The sequence below is a fragment of the Limulus polyphemus genome, unplaced genomic scaffold (assembly GCF_000517525.1).
Source record: "Limulus polyphemus unplaced genomic scaffold, Limulus_polyphemus-2.1.2 Scaffold144, whole genome shotgun sequence".
NCBI lineage: Eukaryota > Metazoa > Arthropoda > Merostomata > Xiphosura > Limulidae > Limulus > Limulus polyphemus.
In genome coordinates, this window is record NW_013665754.1 from 135,245 (window position 1) to 156,279 (window position 21,035).

The 21,035-nt window shown below is 31.7% G+C and overlaps 1 protein-coding gene across 4 annotated transcripts in view; it reads right to left on the bottom strand.

Annotated features, from left to right (window-relative positions):
* The window catches only part of LOC106474971 (oxidoreductase HTATIP2-like), a 36,401-nt gene that overhangs the window by 4,372 nt on the left and 10,994 nt on the right, over positions 1-21,035 (bottom strand). For 2 of the 4 annotated variants that reach the window (XM_022380244.1, XM_013935673.2), the window contains one exon: positions 11,594-18,837. The exons of 1 other annotated variant lie outside the window; for it this stretch is intronic. In XM_022380244.1, the coding sequence (XP_022235952.1) occupies positions 18,621-18,837 (217 nt within the window). In that variant the 3' untranslated portion in view covers positions 11,594-18,620. Of the gene's footprint in view, positions 1-11,593; positions 18,838-20,586; positions 20,898-21,035 lie in introns of those variants that run through there. One more of the 4 variants, XM_022380252.1, reaches the window with a different exon arrangement.

Consider the following 21,035-nt stretch of genomic DNA (forward strand, 5'->3'; position numbering starts at 1 on the left):
ATATTTCCATATAAATAATTATATTTTAGCTCATTTGTAGCACAGTGCAGTGGGGGGCCAGATGAACTGGCCTAGCAGGCCGGATCTGGCCCACAGGCCGTAGTTTGGTGACCCCTGCTCTAGAGGATCCTAATCTAGTCGCTGTTATTTTGAAACCTAACTGAACACCATCTATAATAAGTACAAGAACGACCAAGTGTACAAACTAGGAACTATACAAATATTCCTTAATGGTAGGCAATCAGAGATTAAATAGAATGTACAAAAACTTAGCCTGAGAAAAGTCTCCACATTTATTTGTATTTGTTTTATTCTATGAGGGGTTTGGAACGAATTTAAAGACAAGCAGTTGGAGAAGCTACGAACATGCCATGATGTGTGAGGTCAATAACTCCTTTGCTGAAGTGCACGACAAAATTTTGAATACAGAGAAAGGTCAATGACCCCTGTGTTGAACTGTATGACAAACTGGTGAATACAGGGAAGGATCAACGAACCCTGTGCTGAACTGTATGACAAACTGGTGAATACAGAGAAAGGTCAATGACCCCTGTGTTGAACTGTATGACAAACTAGTGAATACAGGGAAGGATCAACGAACCCTGTGCTGAACTGTATGACAAACTGGTGAATACAGGGAAAGATCAACGAACCCTGTGTTGAACTGTATAACAAACTGGGGAATACAGGGAAGGGTCAACGACACCTGTGCTGAACTGTATAACAAACTGGTGAATACAGGGAAGGGTCAATGAACCCTGTGCTGAACTGTATGCCAAACTGAGGAATCCAGGGAAGGATCAGTGAACCCTGTGTTGAACTGTATGATTGAAGAAATAGTGGTGTTTGAGGTTGACATCATAGGTTTCTTTGTTGGTTTAAATTTTTAAAGATCTATAATTGTTTTAAAAAATAATTACAGTAAAAAATACAGTATATTCTAAAGTAGAAAATATATAATTAGACAGATTTTGTAACTGACTACGAATTAAATCTTATACCACAACTACTTGTCCCAGGTGTTTAGTCTAAAAATATACGAAATTGGCTATAAATTTTATTGACAATTTTGATAATGTGGTTTCACGTTAATTTATTTACTGTTCTTTACTAATACGTTTAGAATAAAAAAACAACAACAGTCACTCGAGTTTTTATATATAAATAGTCGGCTACATTACTTTTCAAAGTCAACTATCACACATCCATGTTGTTAAGGTGAGCTTCTACGGATCACCATAACGCCATCAAGTATCGTTCAACTAATCTTTACAATTTCCACTGTGAAGAAGGAAGAACATTTCCTACGTGCTTTAATTATCGGCTTTTTTATTGTGATTTGTATAACATTTGAGTCCTAAGTGTTTTATGAGAGCTACGATTATTCTAATAATAATTTTATATCACTATCATTATTGACTGGGTAGAAAGAAACTTAAACGTAAAAAAAGCAAAAACAAACAAGACAAAAAAAAACAGTGCAAAATATTGTTTTACGATAGTATATATTAATTCTTGTTTGATATGTTGACTTTAATTATCACTACTAACATATCGAAGGGAGGAAGTTGTATTGTTTAGGCTACTCACTGGTCACAGTTTTTTTTATTAATCTTTTACTTTTATGTAGGACTGATTCGTCAATGTGTGGCCTTTGTGACACTCATATCACAATTGCCCATGTCTTGCTTTCATGTCGTTACGTCTGCGAACAGTGGCACTATTTTAGACATGTTTTTTTTTTTTTGGGGGGGGGGGGTTACCCCTAGCGTTGGACTGTGTCATTGACGATGGTGTGTCTGTCCAGCTTGACTGTGTTTGTATATTTTTGCGGGCCATACGCCTTTTTAATTCTATATAAATTTCTTATCTGATTTTTGGGTTTTGTTTAGTTTTTAACTTGATTTATTTTTATTTCTAATAGCACTTTACCTTTTTTATACCGGTTGTTTGGCGTAGATCGCCTAGTTGCTTTGCGCCAAAAAAGTGCCAAACAATCAACCAATCACTACTAACACAAATGTAAATATCGCTCGGATTTTCCTCGGCTCTTTTAAGTAGAAATATTTTGACCAAAACTAATGTTATAAAAGAATACAAAGAAGAAATAGATATACTTAGAGTACATACTTTACTTTTTAATGTCACCTGATTTCTGTGTATTAGTTCACTACACGTACGGTGACACTGTCTTTCAGTATATTTTGCTCATATAAGGAAAATATCATATTTCGTAGTAGAAATATGTCCTCATTTTGGACTTAATCCGAAAGGTGGGGCAATAGTAGCAGTTGCTCAGGTGAAATTATTTACTTTAATTCCATACTCTCATCATCCGGCCCCCCAGTGGCACAGCGGGATGTGTGTGGACTTACAACGCTAGAAACAAACAAACAATCTCATCATCCGGCCTCCCAGTGGCACAGCGGGATGTCTGTGGACTTACAACGCTAGAAACAAACAAACAATCTCATCATCCGGCCTCCCAGTGGCACAGCGGGATGTCTGTGGACTTACAACGCTAGAAACCGCTAGAAGCAAACAAATAATCTCATCATCCCCGAAAAGTAGAAAAGCAACACAAGTTGATAATTGGTAAGACTCTAATTATATTAATGACCCCTCACTCCCAAGATAATGTACGATGCTCATTCATTCAAGAAAATAATAACTGATAATATATGGAGTTAAAATAAATATTATGGTGTATAATAACCCTGCATAATTCTGATGGGGTGTTACATAAATAGAACTGATGAAAAATTACACTTCACCAACTTAACACAGTTCACAACGTAAACTTTCTAATATAAATAGAATTTCAACCACTACTATGTGGGCCTGAACAGGACAAGCCTCGTTGACACTGGATATGTAAGATAAATTATGTTTGACATGTTATTATAAATGTTTTTTTTCTTTGTTTGGAATTAAGCACAAAGCTACACAATGGGCTTTCTGTGCTCTTCTCACCACGGGTATCGAAACCCGGTTTCTAGCGTTGTAAGTCCGCTATTATGAAAGTTTTTTTTTTTTACTTTTACTTAGGAGTTCTTATTAATAATTGGTAGATATTTTGATTAAATTGCCGAGTCTGCTCCATAAAATAGAACAGATGTTCTAAAAACCGCTGCTCAAATGCTAATATCTAACTCATCTTCACCTACTCTTAAGAAAATCGGGAAAATATTAGAATATGCTTAGTTACAAGCATCTAATACAATTAATAAGATCCCCCTCCTCCCTAAAAAGAATGAAAATTGATAGAAGCTGCTTTGGTGTTAATATCAAACTCTCTTATTTCACCCCTCCCTAAAAAAAAGCAGAAATATATTAGAAGCTTCTCAGATACTGGTATCTAATTTACTTATTCATACTTTCAAAAAGTCCTAAAGCTAACAGATATTCGAATCTAAATATCTAACTCACTTCCAGACTCCTCATTCCCCTCCCTCAAAGAAAAACAGAAGGTATACAAGATAAACTGATTCAATCCGTGTGTCAAATTATATTACCCACGTTCACCTTTATGATAGTGATAACATGGAAGAGATTGTTTGAATTCACATATTTAACTTAATTTTTAGGCCTTCTGTGATGCTTTTATCATTATGAAAACCACGTGTCTGGTTACGCAGACCAAATATCACAGTTCTACACCCTTACTAACATTGGTTAAGCTGGGCTACTTTGCCCAGAGAGCTGAAAGGAGATATCTCCCTTGCCATTCTTGGTATGAAATGATATGATAAAGCAGGTAAGCCTTCTAACTTGTAAAGGAACAGTTAAAGAACATCTAAATTAATTTCTGTAGATTCCATCAGAAATGCTTTTATGCAAGACCAAGTGAAGAAATAATTATTGATGAGCCTGGATATTTCTATACACTCAGTGCTATTAAATGTAACTCAGATGTGGTTTTGATATGGCATTGGAGGAAATTTAAATATTGATGATGGAGACCTAGAGTCTGCCAAGTGAAGCCATGAATCACCACAGGAATAAAAAGGAAATTTTTATTGTAATGGAACCATTGCCGCTTTCAATGAGATTTAAAGTGTGGTGATTTCAAATAAATTGTATAAGTATATAAAGCCTACAGATGTAACTGCAGTGGCTCTGGCAACAGTAGCGCTTCGCAAGACAAAGAACACACAATAGATATAGAATGTCTCGGCCACAAATCTGTCAGAGTGAGTTTGACCACTAGATAAGAGTTTCTAAATTATGTCCTCATTACTGAACCACGATATGGCTAGAGAATAAAAAAATAAAAGATATATCTTCCACAGAAACAACTGTTGCCTTTATTGCTGGACCACGATATGACTAGAGACTGACAAATTTAAGAGGCATATTTTTCATCTTCCACATAAGCAGTTGTATCTGAATTCGATCTTCACTTGTAAGAAACAACGTAGAACTCGTTGATATTTCAATGGGCTGAAGTAGTGGCCGAACTTTTCATATTAAATTATTGCAGTAGTGTTGCGTTTTCAACATGGCAGCGAGGCTTCACATAAATCAACCATTTGAATGTTCAGCATATTTTATGAATATCTGAAATATTATCGATTGCAGCCTGATTACAATATAATTGTGCAAGTCGAGAGTAGGTTACTACAAAGGATTGCTCGTTACCCCCATTAAAATATGAAATAGAGCTAGTGTTTTAATTAACAGCAATGATGCGATTAATTGTACTGCAATACAGTTAATAGCATTACAATTTTCTACATGTAGAACGTTACTAAAAGTTTCTTCTTAAAAAATAAATTAAATATTTTAAAGGTATCATCATAAGAAGGCCAAACACTACATAAGAATATTCGATGTGAGAATGACCTAATAAGTCTACCAGGTGGTTAGGGTGCTCGACGCGCAATCTGCGGGTTCGAATCCTCGTCCCTCCAAACATGCTCTCCCTACGATTAGTACGAACAGACATTTAAATATAATAATTTCCGCTAATAATATGAGTTATAGCACTTTTATGTTTGTTTTTTAACCTATTGTTGAAAAAGTGTTATTGTTTTACATTATTAGCGGAAATGGTAATATCAATTCTAATATTTTATGCGTGGTTTCTTTTAAAAAATATAAAACAATAACAGTTTTGTAACAACAGGTTTTTAACAAAACGTTGAACAGAATAAAACCTAATCACTTGTTCAGCCCTCTATTTGATAAGTCTAACCAATCACTCTCTCAGCTAGCCAAACTACTCAACTTACTTTGTAATTTAAAATCAAAGACAATATTTAGAAACTTACACAAACACAGGATCTATATGGTTTCAATGTAAAATTATGCCTTTAATTTTAGAATGTATTATTTGAAGTAAGAAAAATTCCTTTATTTTTTTCCATACATAATACCTATAATTGTATTTTCCTTATGTTTTTAGATCGAAACAATCGACTTTTATTATATATTCATCCTAATTCTATGTATTTACTATTTTTAATACCAGATGCCAGTTATTGTTACGACAGTTGCCTAAATACCTATTTTAAAACGGGGTTCCAGAGTTAACGAATTTTTATCGCTTAGCACATTGTTGCCCAATGAAGGCCCCGGTAAGAGGGCCGAAAGCACGAAAATAAAAGTATTTTAACGTAGATAAAAGTCCGTGTATAATTCTACATATTAATATATCTACATTACGAGTCCTAAACAATATTCATTAGGAGCTTTGTTTGTTTGTTTTTGATTATGCACAAAGCTACACAAGGGCTATCTGTGCTCTGCCCACAGAGCACAGATAGCCCATTGTGTAGCTTTGTGCTTAACTTTAAACAAACAAAACAAAAATTAAACAAACATTCAGAAATTATTTTTGTAAAATGATTGAAGAAAGGTTTGCATCATTCATATATCATTCAATTTTTTTGAAATCTTTTTTAAATGAAAGTCGTTATTACCCATGCAGCGAAAACAAAAATTTCACCTTATTTCAAATTTGTTTTTTCGCTTCATGGGTAATAACGACTTTTATTAAAAATTGTTTTATGAATTTTAAAATCAGAAATACAAACGAACAAACAGTTAAACATAATCAGTTCCGCCAATAATATGTATTCTAACACTATTATATGTGTTTTTTTTTCTTTCTTTTAAACCTGTTGTTACAAAATTGTTATTATTATTAAACACTCATTCCCCAACAATTTGTTGTATCAAGCAACAGATGGCAGCACATACCTCTTTCTTTTTATGGCTTAAGAGCTATAGGGTAAAATTATAGGCCAAAAAAATCAAATTGTTTGAGAAAAAATAATACCCAGGTGCACACCTTCAAAATTCCCTTATTATGCGTACAAAGTTTCAAGACTCTAGGTTCTTTCCTCTTAGAGCTTTGGTGCTGCCTGACTGATTGACACACAGGCTGTTTTATTAGTAGAGATTAACGAAGTGTCTGAAAACATGGTGTTTCAAGATATTGTAGCACAAATGAAGCAAAGCCGGAATAATATCCGAGAACGTGAAATATAGAGAACATTGTGAAGAAATCTATAACACGATATGTCTATATAAATCGTGAAATAGATTAAACAATCAAAACACTAATTATGAAATGAAAAGTACAAAACATAGATTTATACATAAAACTAACACATAAGGAAAATTAATTTCTTATTTCCCCGAAAAGGTGCCAAAGGCTGCCTGGAAAGGTCACTTGTTTTAACCACTCGCACCAATATACAGTAGTGTGTTGTCTGTCAGCCACTCAATAGAAACTAAAATGACGTAACCTAACGTTGTAATTTATACTGTCGTGACGTCAGTAAAATGTGTGCATGCCATGAATCACCAGAAGAATTATATACTCTGTAGGTTACAACGCAGTATGACATATGAACTTAAAAGCAAGAAATAAAAATATTTTTGCTCCTAATTTTGGTTTTATTTACTCTTGAAACAGAATACTTTCGGGGACCCTGCAGAGGTACATCTAGTTTATTATTCGGAACTTATGATACATGAAATACATATTGATCGTTTAACAGTAAAGCAGATCGAATCACATTTTAGTCTTAAGAAAACGGTAGTTTAAAATTAACATTCTTTTAGGTCTAAGCTAATGGTTTTAGTTGGAAGGATGTCTAGATTATTCGGATTAGCGTGGCCTTACGAAATTAGAAGACTTTCTCACTAATTGATGTGTTATGACCCGTGGTTTTCCCATGCAATCGAAATCCTGAGACTCAGGGTTTTACAATGTAAAAGCCAGTTGTACTGGATACCTCTGTGTTTATAGACTAGTTTTACAATGACATTTAGTTTTTACCAATACAAGTGACCTCACAGTCACTCCAAGTGTACAGGGTGTCCGAAAAGTCTGGAACTATAGGTCCTTTGTAGTTTTTCTTAATTTCAGATACGTGACTGATTATGAGGCTGTCAAAGCATAAAAAGATCGAGTTAATCCAAACTTCATTCGGATAACAAAGATATAATGTGGAACACATTAAGTAAAATTCCAGATTTTGCGGACTCCCTCTATTTGTATAAATATGAGAGAAGGAGAGTTGGTAGTTGACTGTTTTATTGAAAGATTTAAACTCAAAAACTAGGTTTAGAGATCAATCTGAGGGTAGAAGTTTTTATCAAACTAGAGATTTGTTTTCAATGTTCAAACTTTGAGAACCCACGAACGGTAGACAGATAATAAAAGGCGTATGAGATTAGTTAAAAAGTTCGTGTAGGAGTCATTTTGTTGAGAGATTGCGCGCGAAAAAGGGCCGCATTTTTATTAAAACGTGCCCCAGGTCCTTAAGATTTCCAGCTTCCCCTTTGGAGATTTCATAGTGAGTTGTTGCTACTAGACATGTTTACATTTTAGGTCTAGACATATTTTTTTATCATATTAAACATGGTTAAGAATGACCTAATTTATTTATTGTTTTAAACATAAAATATTAATTAACCCAAGTCGCAGTCTCTTTTGAAATATAAAACACGCCTATTTCTACATTTCCTTTTGAATTTTTCAGCGCTCTAAGCCTGGGACTTGTACACCTGCTGGTGGATAAGAGTAATTTCTTCGTGTAGACGGGTGTAGTTAGAGAAAAGGTTAAAACTTTTGTTATAAGAGATAGAATTAGATTACGTTTACCGGAATAAATCTGTCACAACTTGTTTCAAAACTGTTAAAACTATTTATATGATATACAGGAGTAGCAAAAGTCTTTGGACGTCTTGATATCCAGAAAAAGGTTTGTTTGTTTGAAGTTAAGCACAAAGCTACACAATGGGCTATCTGTGCTCTGTCCACCACGGGTATCAAAACCCGGTTTCTAGCGTTGTAAGTCCGCAGATATACCGCTGTGCCACTGGAGGACTCAGAAAAAGGAGCGATCAAAGTTTTATTTTCGGAAGTTAACTTATTTTCATAATCGAAATTTTTCGTTGTGAAGCGCCTCAGTGGCTCAGCTTACGACACTAAAAATTCGGGTTTCGATACCCGTGGTGGGCAGAGCACAGAAAGCTCATTGTGTAGCTTTGTGCTTAACAGCAACCAATCACAATATGAAAATTCATCACAAAATTCATTCAATTCTGCGAAAAAATTCAACAATATTCTTGCTAAAGATATAACAACCATTTTAAAACTTTCACGTATAGACTTTTGATTCCTTGGAATCGTGTTTGAGGTAAAATTAAACAGCTTTAGTGTATTGACCACCAATGGTTTTAAAAATTGTTAAATAGAGTTAATATTAGCTAAGTTTGGCATTGCATTATTATATTTTTCTTTCTTTTTCGGCGTTTAGAAAAGACTGAATGTTATTTACTACTCCCTTCAACCACTTCTAGCTGGTTATTACACTTCAGGATATAGTTAAGTTAGACTGGTGGTAAAAGTTTTTAAACAAACTAACAATTAAGTTTAGCTAGTTGTTTAATTCTGATTACATTTCACATGGTTATATTACAATGATTATGACAGTTATTATTTTGAATCTTCACAAACATTGATTTTTGATTGTGCCATGTGAAATTTGATGCTACTAACTCAACACGGTTAAACTAAAATATATTGGTTTAACTGTCACAGCTAGGCTAGCCTCTGACGTTATAAAGTTGGATACCATAATAGGTAGGATTCCAAACATTAACGACTATGGTACAAGAAAAGAAGCAGTGTTTGTGGGTTCCGTAAGTAATGTATGCTATATTTTTTATTTATTGTTGCTTTCATTAATAATATTGGTTACACTAGTTAGTATATCGAATGTAATTGCTTTTTTAGTTTAATTTATTATAATGATCGTTTTGCAGTGTTACCTTAAAATATGTATTTAGGACTAACCTAAATCTACTAAACTGGCCAAACATCATGAGATATTATTGGGTTTACGACCGAAAATATCGTTATCAGCGATATTCTAGTCAATCCTTGATGCCATTTATTGGTTTATAAGTAAACGTTTGAAAATATGCCACCAAACCACTATCAATATTGAATTAGAATTCATCAATAAGAAACCAATAGTTGGGTTTAATCTCAGACGATGTAAGTAAGAAAGAAAAAACGCTGTTTTCAGAATATTGTGGTTTGAATATGAAGAAAAACTGAGTAAACATCATATCTGTATCTACCTTTATCTAAAAATATTATATTTATGACATTATATATTTATATTATTATATTTACACCTTGTTTTGTTTATAAATTCTTTATGTCATCAACTGAAACAGACTATATAAACACCCTCAATAGTTATGAGTACATCCTGTGAACTTGAGTGGTGTTTCAGGCCAAGCTAATGTATCATTCTACCTTACATTGTGATTTGTTTATGTTTATAAATAACTGAATTTCTTTATAAGAACTATAGATAATTAGTAAATCAGTCATTGTATTGCAATGTGAAAATTCAAACTAGTTGACTCTCCTGGTGAAACCTGATGAGGAAGGTGTTATGGCATGAACTGGACAGACTAAAAAAAGTGAAAACATACTATCCAATGGGGTAAATGGTGTATTCCTCTAAAACAAATTATAACTGACTGTACTTAACCATATCTTTAAAAGAATCTTCTTAAATTGACACGCAAGAAAAAAATTCAGTGTATTTTTTTTTTCCTGAAGTTAAAAAAAAAAGAAAGAGAGAGAGAGACTGAGAGCAAATAAAGTATAAATTAATGGTTTGTTTGTTGTTAAGCACAAAGGTACACAAAGGTCTATCTGTGCTCTGCCTACCACGGGTATCGAAACCCAGTTTCTAGCATTGCAAGTCTGCAGACATACTGCTGTGCCACTGGGGCGTATAAAGTGATGGGTATATACAACCTTTGTTATCATGTTTGTTGACTATGATAAATACATTTTAGCTAAACTTTCTCTTGTAAAACTCTTATGAGGGTTTTACACTTTTTAGTTTTTACAATTGAACAGCTCATCATTCCAAATACACTAAAGAGAATGATTTTACATAAACTGTTTTTAAAACTAACCTATTTTGCTATAAAATTCCAATTTCTCTCTCGTTTTTTTGTTTTAAATATATCTTCCTACTGAAATTCAATTCTATATTTCAATAACAATTTTCCAAAATGATATAAAGGTAATTTTAATCATTTAAATCAGTAGCAGAAATGGCCCAACTCCTTTCAGTTAGTAATGCAGTGAAACAAATCCATCAGAAATAATTATTATGGATAGAAAAGTATTACTAATGAATGTTTGTTTACCATACTACTTGTCAATTACAGAAACTTTTCATTCTAGTCTGTACTGTCAGTTATAAAATAATTCTTTTCTTTATCAGTATGAGTACAATTTGGAAATGCTAGTGCTTTCTACATTAGAGAAAGTTCTGGGAGTTTTTAACCCATCAGCTGAAAAGAATGATATTGACTAAATTCACAAGTTAATCAAGTTTCACTTCATCAGATAAATGATAAATACAGGTTTTAAAAATCATATAATAATGTTCTTCTGCTTCCCTTAAATATTAATGAGAAACCAACAAATACCAGATCACAAGCAAATTTTTTTTACCCATTTCTTAAGTACTGTAAAACCAAGCAAAGGGAACTTTTCCAAAATATTTTCCTGTTGTTTTATATTAACTGCATACAAGTTTAAAGCAGAAGCTAGGTCTCTTCTTTTTTTCCATACATTAATTGCTTGTAATTTTCTTTATTTTGTGGATTAAAACTGCTTAATGGAAAGCATGAATCCAAGATTTCATTTGTTTTTTTTAGAAGAAATGAAATGAGTGATTTTGTTTTCACAGTAATAGATATCATAGCAAATATGTCAAAATATTTTTCCAAGTATCAGCATCTTTCTAAAAGTACTTTTTTTTTTACTAAGTGTACTAACCAGAACTGTAACCTACTATATGGTATAAACAAAACTGTAACCTACTATATCATATGTTGTGATTGGGTTTTAAAAACAATCAAGTGTTAAAAAATCACTTGTAACAGACAGAAACAATTATTCACTTTTATGAAAATCTCCATATAAAAAGATTTTTTGAGCAAAAGACTGGAGTAAATATTTCAGTCTGCAGTTGGGATAAAATTCTAATGAATAACCATTGTAACTCAGATAAATAACACCAAATGACACTGCTCAACTAGTCAATCAAATTTATTTTCACAAAACTACAAGAAGTATATCAGTCTAAAATTCTATATTTTGTAAAGTGAGATATGTGCCTAATTCTATATTATATTTAGGAAATACCAACTTAACAATTCTAAACATTCATGTAAATATATTAACTATTCAAAAATGTAATTCATAAGCAACAAGAAAAGTTTATTGCTTGCTATAACTATAAAAACTGTTTAGAGATAACACTTCACTGGTGATACAGTGATGATACCTACAAAAAAACACACCTTTAAATAACTGTTTTAAACTGAGCACTTTTCATTAATGGCATTACAGGTATTTTCATGTTTCAGTGTTTGTTTGTCTGTTGGATTTTGTGCAAAGCTACTTGTGCTAGCCATCCCTAATTTTGAAGTAATATACTATAAGGAATGCAACTAGTCAACACCACCATGAAGTCCTGAGCTATTCTTTCCAACAAATAGTGGGATTGACTGTCACATAATAACACCCCCATGGCTTAAAGAGGGAGCATGGTTGGTGAGTGTCTGTGAATTGTGATTCAAATATTTTAACAACCAGGTCATGCCATATCTTATGTTTCAATGTATTATGTAAAAAAAAAGAAAAAAAAGAGCAAATAAAACACACAATGATCTCAGGTAAGGTGTATCAACATTAGGGCATACAGCACATTTTAAACAACATTACCAATAAAAACAGCATTAAATGAAATGGCTCTTTTGCATGCTTAATAAATAAATATGTATTCAAATTTCAACAAAATCTCCTTATTTTATCTGTTATATTTAATTCAATTATTTGTAACTTCAAGAAATTTAGGACTGGCCAACTGCCATGATTAAGCCTTGATACAGTGATTAGATTGTCAACTGAAACAATGATATGCCTTTTCTTAGTCCTTCAAGTTGTGTGAATTATGATTTGCAACTATAGCAACACATCTGAAGAAACCAAATCTGCACTGATTTTGTTTTGGTGGCAGGATTTGTATTTCTATCATAAGGAACCATAATGTTTCTTTACAGGCTTAGCTTAATGGTTTCATGCTTTATATGTGTCATACACTATCATTATTGCACAAAAGTATAAACAAATTTTTTCAAGATTATAAACATTTAGAAAAAACATTATTAAAATATAAGACTAATTGGCATTGTGTGTGTGTGTATATATATATATATATATCCAACAAAATTCATTAAGTTAATTAAATTTTTTCAGTGATTGAAAAAGGAAATTAATAAGAGCAATTACTAATTTAACTTAACAACAACAAAATATCATATAAATAAAATGACACTAATAACTTTCAATGAAAGTTCTATACTAGACTTCTCAGGCTTAAATTAATACTTACAAGTACTTTAGAAGTGATTAGCATTGTAAATACCATGTTGAGTTCTTGGGTCTTAGCACTGTGAAACTACACAATCACTAAAACAACAGATCTGGCTAACAATGAATTAATTAAACTCTCCTGTACTTTCTTAGGTTTTAGATTTTGATATGCATCACTATGGTATTTATATATTTAAAAACACTTTACAACACAGTCTGTTACAATAATTCAACTGTACGTATAAAACAGTTAGATGAGTTGTATACATATTACAAAATAAAGCAATATGTATACATACTAAGAGAAATCATAAAAAAACATTCAGCACCATTATGTCATATTGGTGATTACCTCTCAGCTTAACATACGTAGTTCAGCTGTAACAACACTTAACAAACACAGATATCACTTAAAAACCTTTTTTTATCCTGTATCAACACAAAGAAAATGTGTAACTAAAACTGACACTCCCACCATGGAACTGTAGAACCATTATGAAATTACTGTATGTAAAAGGTAAGTTATAGTAAAAATCTCAAGTTATAAAATTATGTAATAATAGTGTGCATAAAAAATTCAGCTGTATTTTATATCAATTCAGAAGAACTATTCTATCATTTTACCTGGAGAACACTGATTCAACTGATTGCAAGTCACACAGAATTTATGTTTCTTTTTGAAAAATGTGAAGAATTTCATAATTAATATGTATGTCTATCCACCTAGAAGGTTAAGTAGATGATTCTTCTTAATAACAACATAAGTGTAATGAAAGTAACTGTAAAATGACATGTTCCATAATAAGATAACACACATCTTTACTTCAACAAATCATACTCAATTTGAATTTCATTTCAATGTAGAAAATTAAGATTTCAAAGATGTTACTGTATCTATGGAAGGATGCATGTTCTACTTCCTGTATTGGAGAATTAGAGAAGTATGGAAGTGAGTAACCTAACAAGAAGATAAAGGATACTTAGTGAAAGGATTTTAAACCTTGGACTAGCCTGTAATCTACAGCAGTGGTTCCCAATAGCCAGTCAGCAAGACAGTTGGAAAAGAAAAAGTGTTTTCAAATATAGCTACTGAAATATATAGTTTCAAATGTAATTTAAAATGTTGATATTGTAACAAAATGGGTTGTAAAATTTTGGGATCAAACTAGCTGGTCCTAAGGAACAAAACAAACCTTAGAAGACTAAAGCTTGTAGTTTTCTATGGGAAGAGCCCTATTTAAGTAAGTTATATAATGTGCAACCAGTTTCTGAATTCTGTGAATATGACAAACACAAAGAGTTTAAGAAAGACAAGAGAAAACTGACAATTTCAAAATAGTCTCCTCAATAGAATATCACTGTGGCAATAAATAGAAAACTAAGGGTGGAACTTTTCCAAGCAAACAAAGATCAATCAGTGATAAAGCAGAGATAGAACAGCTTATCAAAACTGGCAAACAGCAAGACAGATAATAAGCAAAAATAAAATACCTGAGACTCAAAACAATTCCAAGACAAATTCTATAGCTATCAGGGAAAGGAAGTTCATCAGAGAAGTACAAAGGGGAAGTTACAGAGTTACATTTAACTGGCCCAACAACCAACGGAGGGAAGCTGACAATAAAGGTGGAAAGATAACAAGATATTCTAAGTTGTCATGAAATGTGGTGTTTGTAGCAAACCAGTTGACTAAGTGTTCCACTGAGTGTTTCATACAATGAACTATTATTATTGGTGGAGAAAAGCCTCTTAAGTTCACGGATAAGTTGAGAGAGCATAGTTACAAGTCCCAAAATGAGGTATTAGAAATGGAGAAGAAAGGTTCAAGATTACAGTTCATCAACAGGTAAGCTAATTTTCATTCAAAGATAGCGTAGCACACTTTGATTAAAATTGTGATGGGCTTTGTAACCATTACAGTGAATGGAAATTTCCACCATGAATTATCACTGTACTCAAAAATTTTCATTTAACATTTCAATGAGCAATGTAATCAACATAGTTATCAATACACAATCATTTCTAATTAGTACTCCGATAGGCCTTGTATTAACTTAGTGATAGTTGGGCATTATAAATTTTTAATGTGCATAAAAACAACATCTATTTCAGATTACAATGGGCTTTTCTCTCATTCTACATTGAATGTTAACTATTTGTGCACAAATGCTTTTGATTATATTAGGAATATTAATAAAACACTGCATATGTACACTAACAATGTGTGTGCAAATGTTCAAGTTTCATTCATTCTTATGAAAGTCCTATTATTCTAAGTAACTAACACAAGTCTGATACAGTATCTAATTTCAAACAATTATTGTAAACATTACAATTAACAGAATAATGTTCACACCTCCTTGATAGCAAAATATAACAAGTGTAATCAGGCAGAAATTAGAAATTATATAGAAAATAATTAAAAGGAAACAAAGTTTTTGTTACACAAAACTAATAAGTATGATGACAAATGAAGCAATATTTAGATGAGATAACAAGTAAGCTATAGATTATAGTCTTGGTCAAGAGAGAAAATATAAGTTTAGTAAATTAGTTACAATTTGGACAAGATAAAATTAAAACAACATAGTATTGTACTTCACTCTTCGAGAGACCGTAACTTCCAGTGCCCTCTCTATTTGTGTTACACAGTGACAGGGGTCAGTTTAAATATTATTACTATTCATTGTACAATTCTATTATTAATTCAACTTGTTTTTTATTATATTTTCTCTTTAGACATTAGTTTTTTGCTGTACTATTTGTACTGTCTTGCTACATGACTATGTCAAACAATGTATTGTAACCAGTTACCTCAAATTGTAAGCTAAACTGAAGATATACTATTAGAGTTATTTTAACTGACTTTCAGTGATCATTAGATGCTGTTAGGGAGAATTACATTAAATTTACAGTAAAGTGATGTCATGTTATTCAAGGAAAATGGAATGTGAATAGTGCATGAAGTTAACCACTAGCATTTGTGTGTTTTTGAAGTAAGCTGTACTCTAGTCTTTCTTTAATGTTAATTTTATTACCAATATTGATTAAAAATGTATAATGTATTTTTATTATTTTTTACTAATGTCTATTATAATTATCATTTTGCATTGGAGGCTTAGCTTACAGATTTTGTAGTAACTTAAATCTCCTAAGATGACAAACCCTAGTAGACTTTTTATTGGGATTACGGACAAAAATATTTTAACAGCTAATTTTTATTCAACTGATAAAAAATGCATTCTTCTTATTATTATAAGTAAAAACATTATATCAAGTGTAATTACTACTGAGTTGATTTTTAGGGCTGATTTGTATAGGTAGCTTACTTTTACCAGAAGTTAATATTAGGTATTGTTAAAATAAACTACGTTTATGCTTATTAATAATTGTTTAATGCTTTTGAACATTTCAGCTGATCAGCTACCATCTGTTGGCAGGTTTTTTTCACATCTATTTAATAAAATCTGAGGAAAAAACATCATATAGTTATCCAACAAGGTAAGATGGGGACCCAAAAAACAACACCCATAAGAAATCAAATTCAATAATCAACTATGCTGGCATATATGAATTATTAATATAACCATCACCTATATACCAATGATTTCATCAGTACTGAATAGTCTGGTGTTGCTGAAATGTTGAAAATCAAAGAATGCCTACAGATCATCCACATAAAACTACCACATCTATTTAACTACATTGCTAATAAAATTCAGTCTAAGTTGAACAATTGACAAATTCAACTTCAAGGTGTGCCAACTTTGAAATAGCATGACAATTTTAATAAAGAATATTTTTAAAATGGACAAAATGCAAAGAAACAGATGGATATAATCCATTAAATAGTTATTGCATGACCAAAATTTTTATTTATGGGCAAAAGTTACCAAGAATAGAAACACCACTTACGGCTATAACATTACAACCTCTCTTATGTTTTATAGTTTTGAAAGCAGATAACACCATCCAAACACTGTTACACTATACAACAGATGCTTATATTCTGCTTTTCTTTTTACATTTTAAGAATTGTGATGTTATGAAAACAAAGATATGATATAATGAGAATTGTAGTTTTATATTTGCAACCACATATTATTTAATATTAAAACAATATTCAAACTTAAAATGTTACTGAAGCCTTTGTATATAATGTGTGGTCTCAATATTCTCATTTGTACTATAAAAACTGTCTTCGTTAAGAAATGCAAATTTGAAATACAACCCCTTTGATCTCAGAAACTTTAAAAGGAGATTAGATCTACTTTTCCAACCTGACATTATTTTAACTTTTTTTTCATCTCCTAATCATATAACTGACTCAAATTCTAAAAACTTACAAGCGTTATACTCTATCTTCTAACAGGTTTATCATACATTTATTTTTCATACAACTCTAGAAGTCCAAATATCACAGAGACATCTAGAACAACTACAACATAATAACCTGGACTGATGAAATCTTACTAAGTTGCTTATCCTACTGATGAGCAATGTCTATTATTTAAGTTACTGGAATGTTTGAAACTGGCAAACATTACGAGTACAATAATCAAATCTTGAGTCACAATAAAAAGCTTTTCAAAAAAAATCAGCTTGTTCAATGAATTTTCCTCTTAAATACTTTTATGTTGATGCTGGTGAAAATGTGTCACTGTGTTGGCAAATGGAATAAAGTTAACACGATTCAAACCTATATTCTCGCTGGGTACTGTTACATGTGAAATATTACATCCATATGGAATTATTTCACTTTTTTACAAAGTAATGAATGGACTTCAATAAATTTCATAGAAAAAGTGAGTGTTGGAAAAGCATTAAAAATCCCAGGATTTGGCAAAAGTAAGCCAAAATTAAATTTCTTGAAAAAGTAGCTCCAATCATTTATATTAATATCCTATGGGAATATTTAATAAGGTTTCCCTCCCTGAAATGAAAAATGTTGATTAGATGTTATCATATCTTAGGCAGGAGATTGGTAGATAATGATGTCACATCTTTACTGTTTATATGTGGTGTCTGAAGCAGACACCATGGCCCTATAGTTTTACAAACATAACATTTATCTTCACTACAAACTTGAAAACTAATGAGTCTAATTTAGCATCCATCTTTACTAAAAGCCTTATAATTGACCAGTCTTCTTCAGCACCTATTTCTACCTTAAAGCTTGAAAACTGACCAGTCAGCCTTTAATAAATTTTGAGAACTGACCAGTATATATTTTTTTACTGAAAACTGACTGGAACACTTCATTAATTGTCCTGAATTGTGGTTGAATTTGTCATTACTCAGAATTAAATTCCTCCATAATATGCATGAAATTATTCACCAGTCAGAAAAAAAAACAAAAAACTACTTAAGTACTTTGAGTATGTGAAAGCAGACTGGACACAACTTTAAGGAGTGTGCGTGTGTATTATAACATGTCACTTAGCTGTAATGTGCTAAATGTTCACATTATGATAAACTCAAGTTCTACCAGTCTCACTTTCAACAATATTTAAAACAATAAGCACAGAACTTATGATGCCTTAATTTCAACACCTGGACTTATTTGCATTTACTCTATTTTTTAAACGTAAAGTGTTTCTAATTATAAATAAATGCAAACAATACCATCAAGAACTTATTCTTAAGTAATCACTATGTATTACTTGTTCAGTAATGTGAATCACTCCACATCATGATTGGCTAACGTGTGCACAGCCTTATTTTCAATAATCTCCACTTTGACAGGATTGGGAGTAAGAACTGTTTTCACCATAGCTTTAGCCAAGTAGCTGGTTGGGACAGACATCAGGGTTGGAAAGAGGCTGGTAATTGGCTTCATTACTGTGAGAGCTGCACGTTCCAATGGACGGGATTCTCGGCGGTTGCAAAGCAAAAACCTTAGATCATATTATGCCATTGATTAAAATATGCTAATGTTTTCTGTCATTTTTTTTTATTTATCAAATCTTACCTGATTTTTATAAAATAAACTATTTCTTGCCAAGTAGGTTACTGGTTATAATAAAAGGTGTGCACATTAAACTGTAGTTCTTAAGTGAAACTTATTGACAGTTAAACCTTTTGTTAAACCATTTATTTAATAGAATGAGTTATTCCACATCAACTCAATCAGCATGACATGCTTCATTCTCTCAAATTTTGCTGATATTTCTGGTATGTGTACTTTATAATTTCAGTACTCTTGAAAGTTATGACTATTTAAAGTAGAGTTGTTCACAAAATGTTTATATTCTCCAGTAACATTTAGTCTTATAAACAGATGTACATCTGTTCTACAAACTACAAATTTCACAACATTTTATAATATTCATGTTTTCACATAACTTTCCATGCCTGCAATAGGAGCGTATCCAGTTTGGAAACAAAAGTCTAAGATTTGATATGATCTTCAAAGTAGATTTTTCTTTGATTAATCCCCTAAAGTTACACAAAATTGTGAGGATGGCCTTTTTATATATATCATACAACAGAGATGCATGTGTGTGTTAAGGATTCAAAGGAATAGACAAGCTGAGTGAATGTTTATAAATTTAGGAAAAACATTTCTAAATTAAGATTATAAAATTTAAACCTTCACACCAGCTCTATAGTTTGTTTGTAGTCCTTGAAGTTTTTAAAGTTATTATTTTATACCAAGACTGTGTATTTTAGACTTGAAAAACAAACTTGTTTGCGCCGAGTCATTAATCATAACCACCTGGAAAGTATACAATAAAAATTGCCTGAGAATGGTGATAAGGGCTATAACTTTACAAAATGATATACTTATACAACAAGTTTGTAATGCAATGAATTTTCAGTTTTTTTTCTAAAAATTGACCTAAATTAAATATGTGGTTATCTATCTGGCATTAGCATTGAATGTCAAGAAAAACAAACAAAAACATTGGTGTCCTAAGTTAAAGGTTCTATGATATTGTTTCATATCAACAAAAACTCATAATTAGCTGCATATCAATTGATTCTGAAGACTTATGTGACTTTGTAGAAATTTGTTCTTAACTACTGCTTTCAGAACTAGGGAAACCATGCAAGCTATAGATTATGCTGCTGTAGTTGATGAGACAAAAATTGCTCAAGTAGTACAGACTGGAAAGAGTAACTGTCAATCTTGTTATAGCAGTGATGATAAACTATTACAATGTAATAAAATAAATCTTTGTCCTTGTGGTGATGTTGTGAGCCTTTCCAATCTGGTTAACTACCCAATTTTTTTTCAAGTATAATAACTAAAACAAAAGTAGACTTTTCTGCCTTGTCTCTCGATTTTCCCAAGACCTTTGTGACAAAGTAATTAACTTTCATAAAAACTGAGACAGTGTAGATACCTTTACTTTTAGGTTCTGGTATACAGTCTGAGTATAGGACAATGACTTAAACATATAACAAACTATAAACTAAAGTCTTCAATTAAATTTCAATAATTTATACTTCTGAATGCATTTTTTTCTTACATATACAGACATTTACTCAAGATTTATGTAAGTTTTATCATTCTTTTCTGATAAGAGAAAATACTTATATAGATAAGAACTGAAATTTATCTAGTAATTAATACAGCAAATGTTTGATATACATTATAATAAATAGAATGCAGTGATTCATCAGTTGGGTACCATCAATACCCTCTTGTTAGTGAAAGTTTTGGCTGTAATCTCAATAATATTTTATGCCAGTTCAGCCAGATTAGGAGATTTAGTCAACAATGCAATATAATCTTCATAATAAAATATATCAAACATTCTAACCAATACTGCTAATGAAACTAACATTAAAAGAAGAACAGAATATAATTTGCTTACAGAACACATAAAAATTAGTTGTTTGCTTTGTACAGTATCACCGATTCCCTGTCCCATGAAAAGAATGACATCAGTACATGTATGTATTTTCCTCCATAACATCTAGCAACCAATGGAAAGTCCACTAGAAGGCTCTGAAAATTCAACTTTAGATAGCTAAACATCTGAGATAAATTACAATGTCACATCACTATTTAACTGTAGAGTCAGGTAGCAGGGTGGTACAAAGCAGTACTCTACAATAACCAAATTAAATGTAACAAAAATAACAC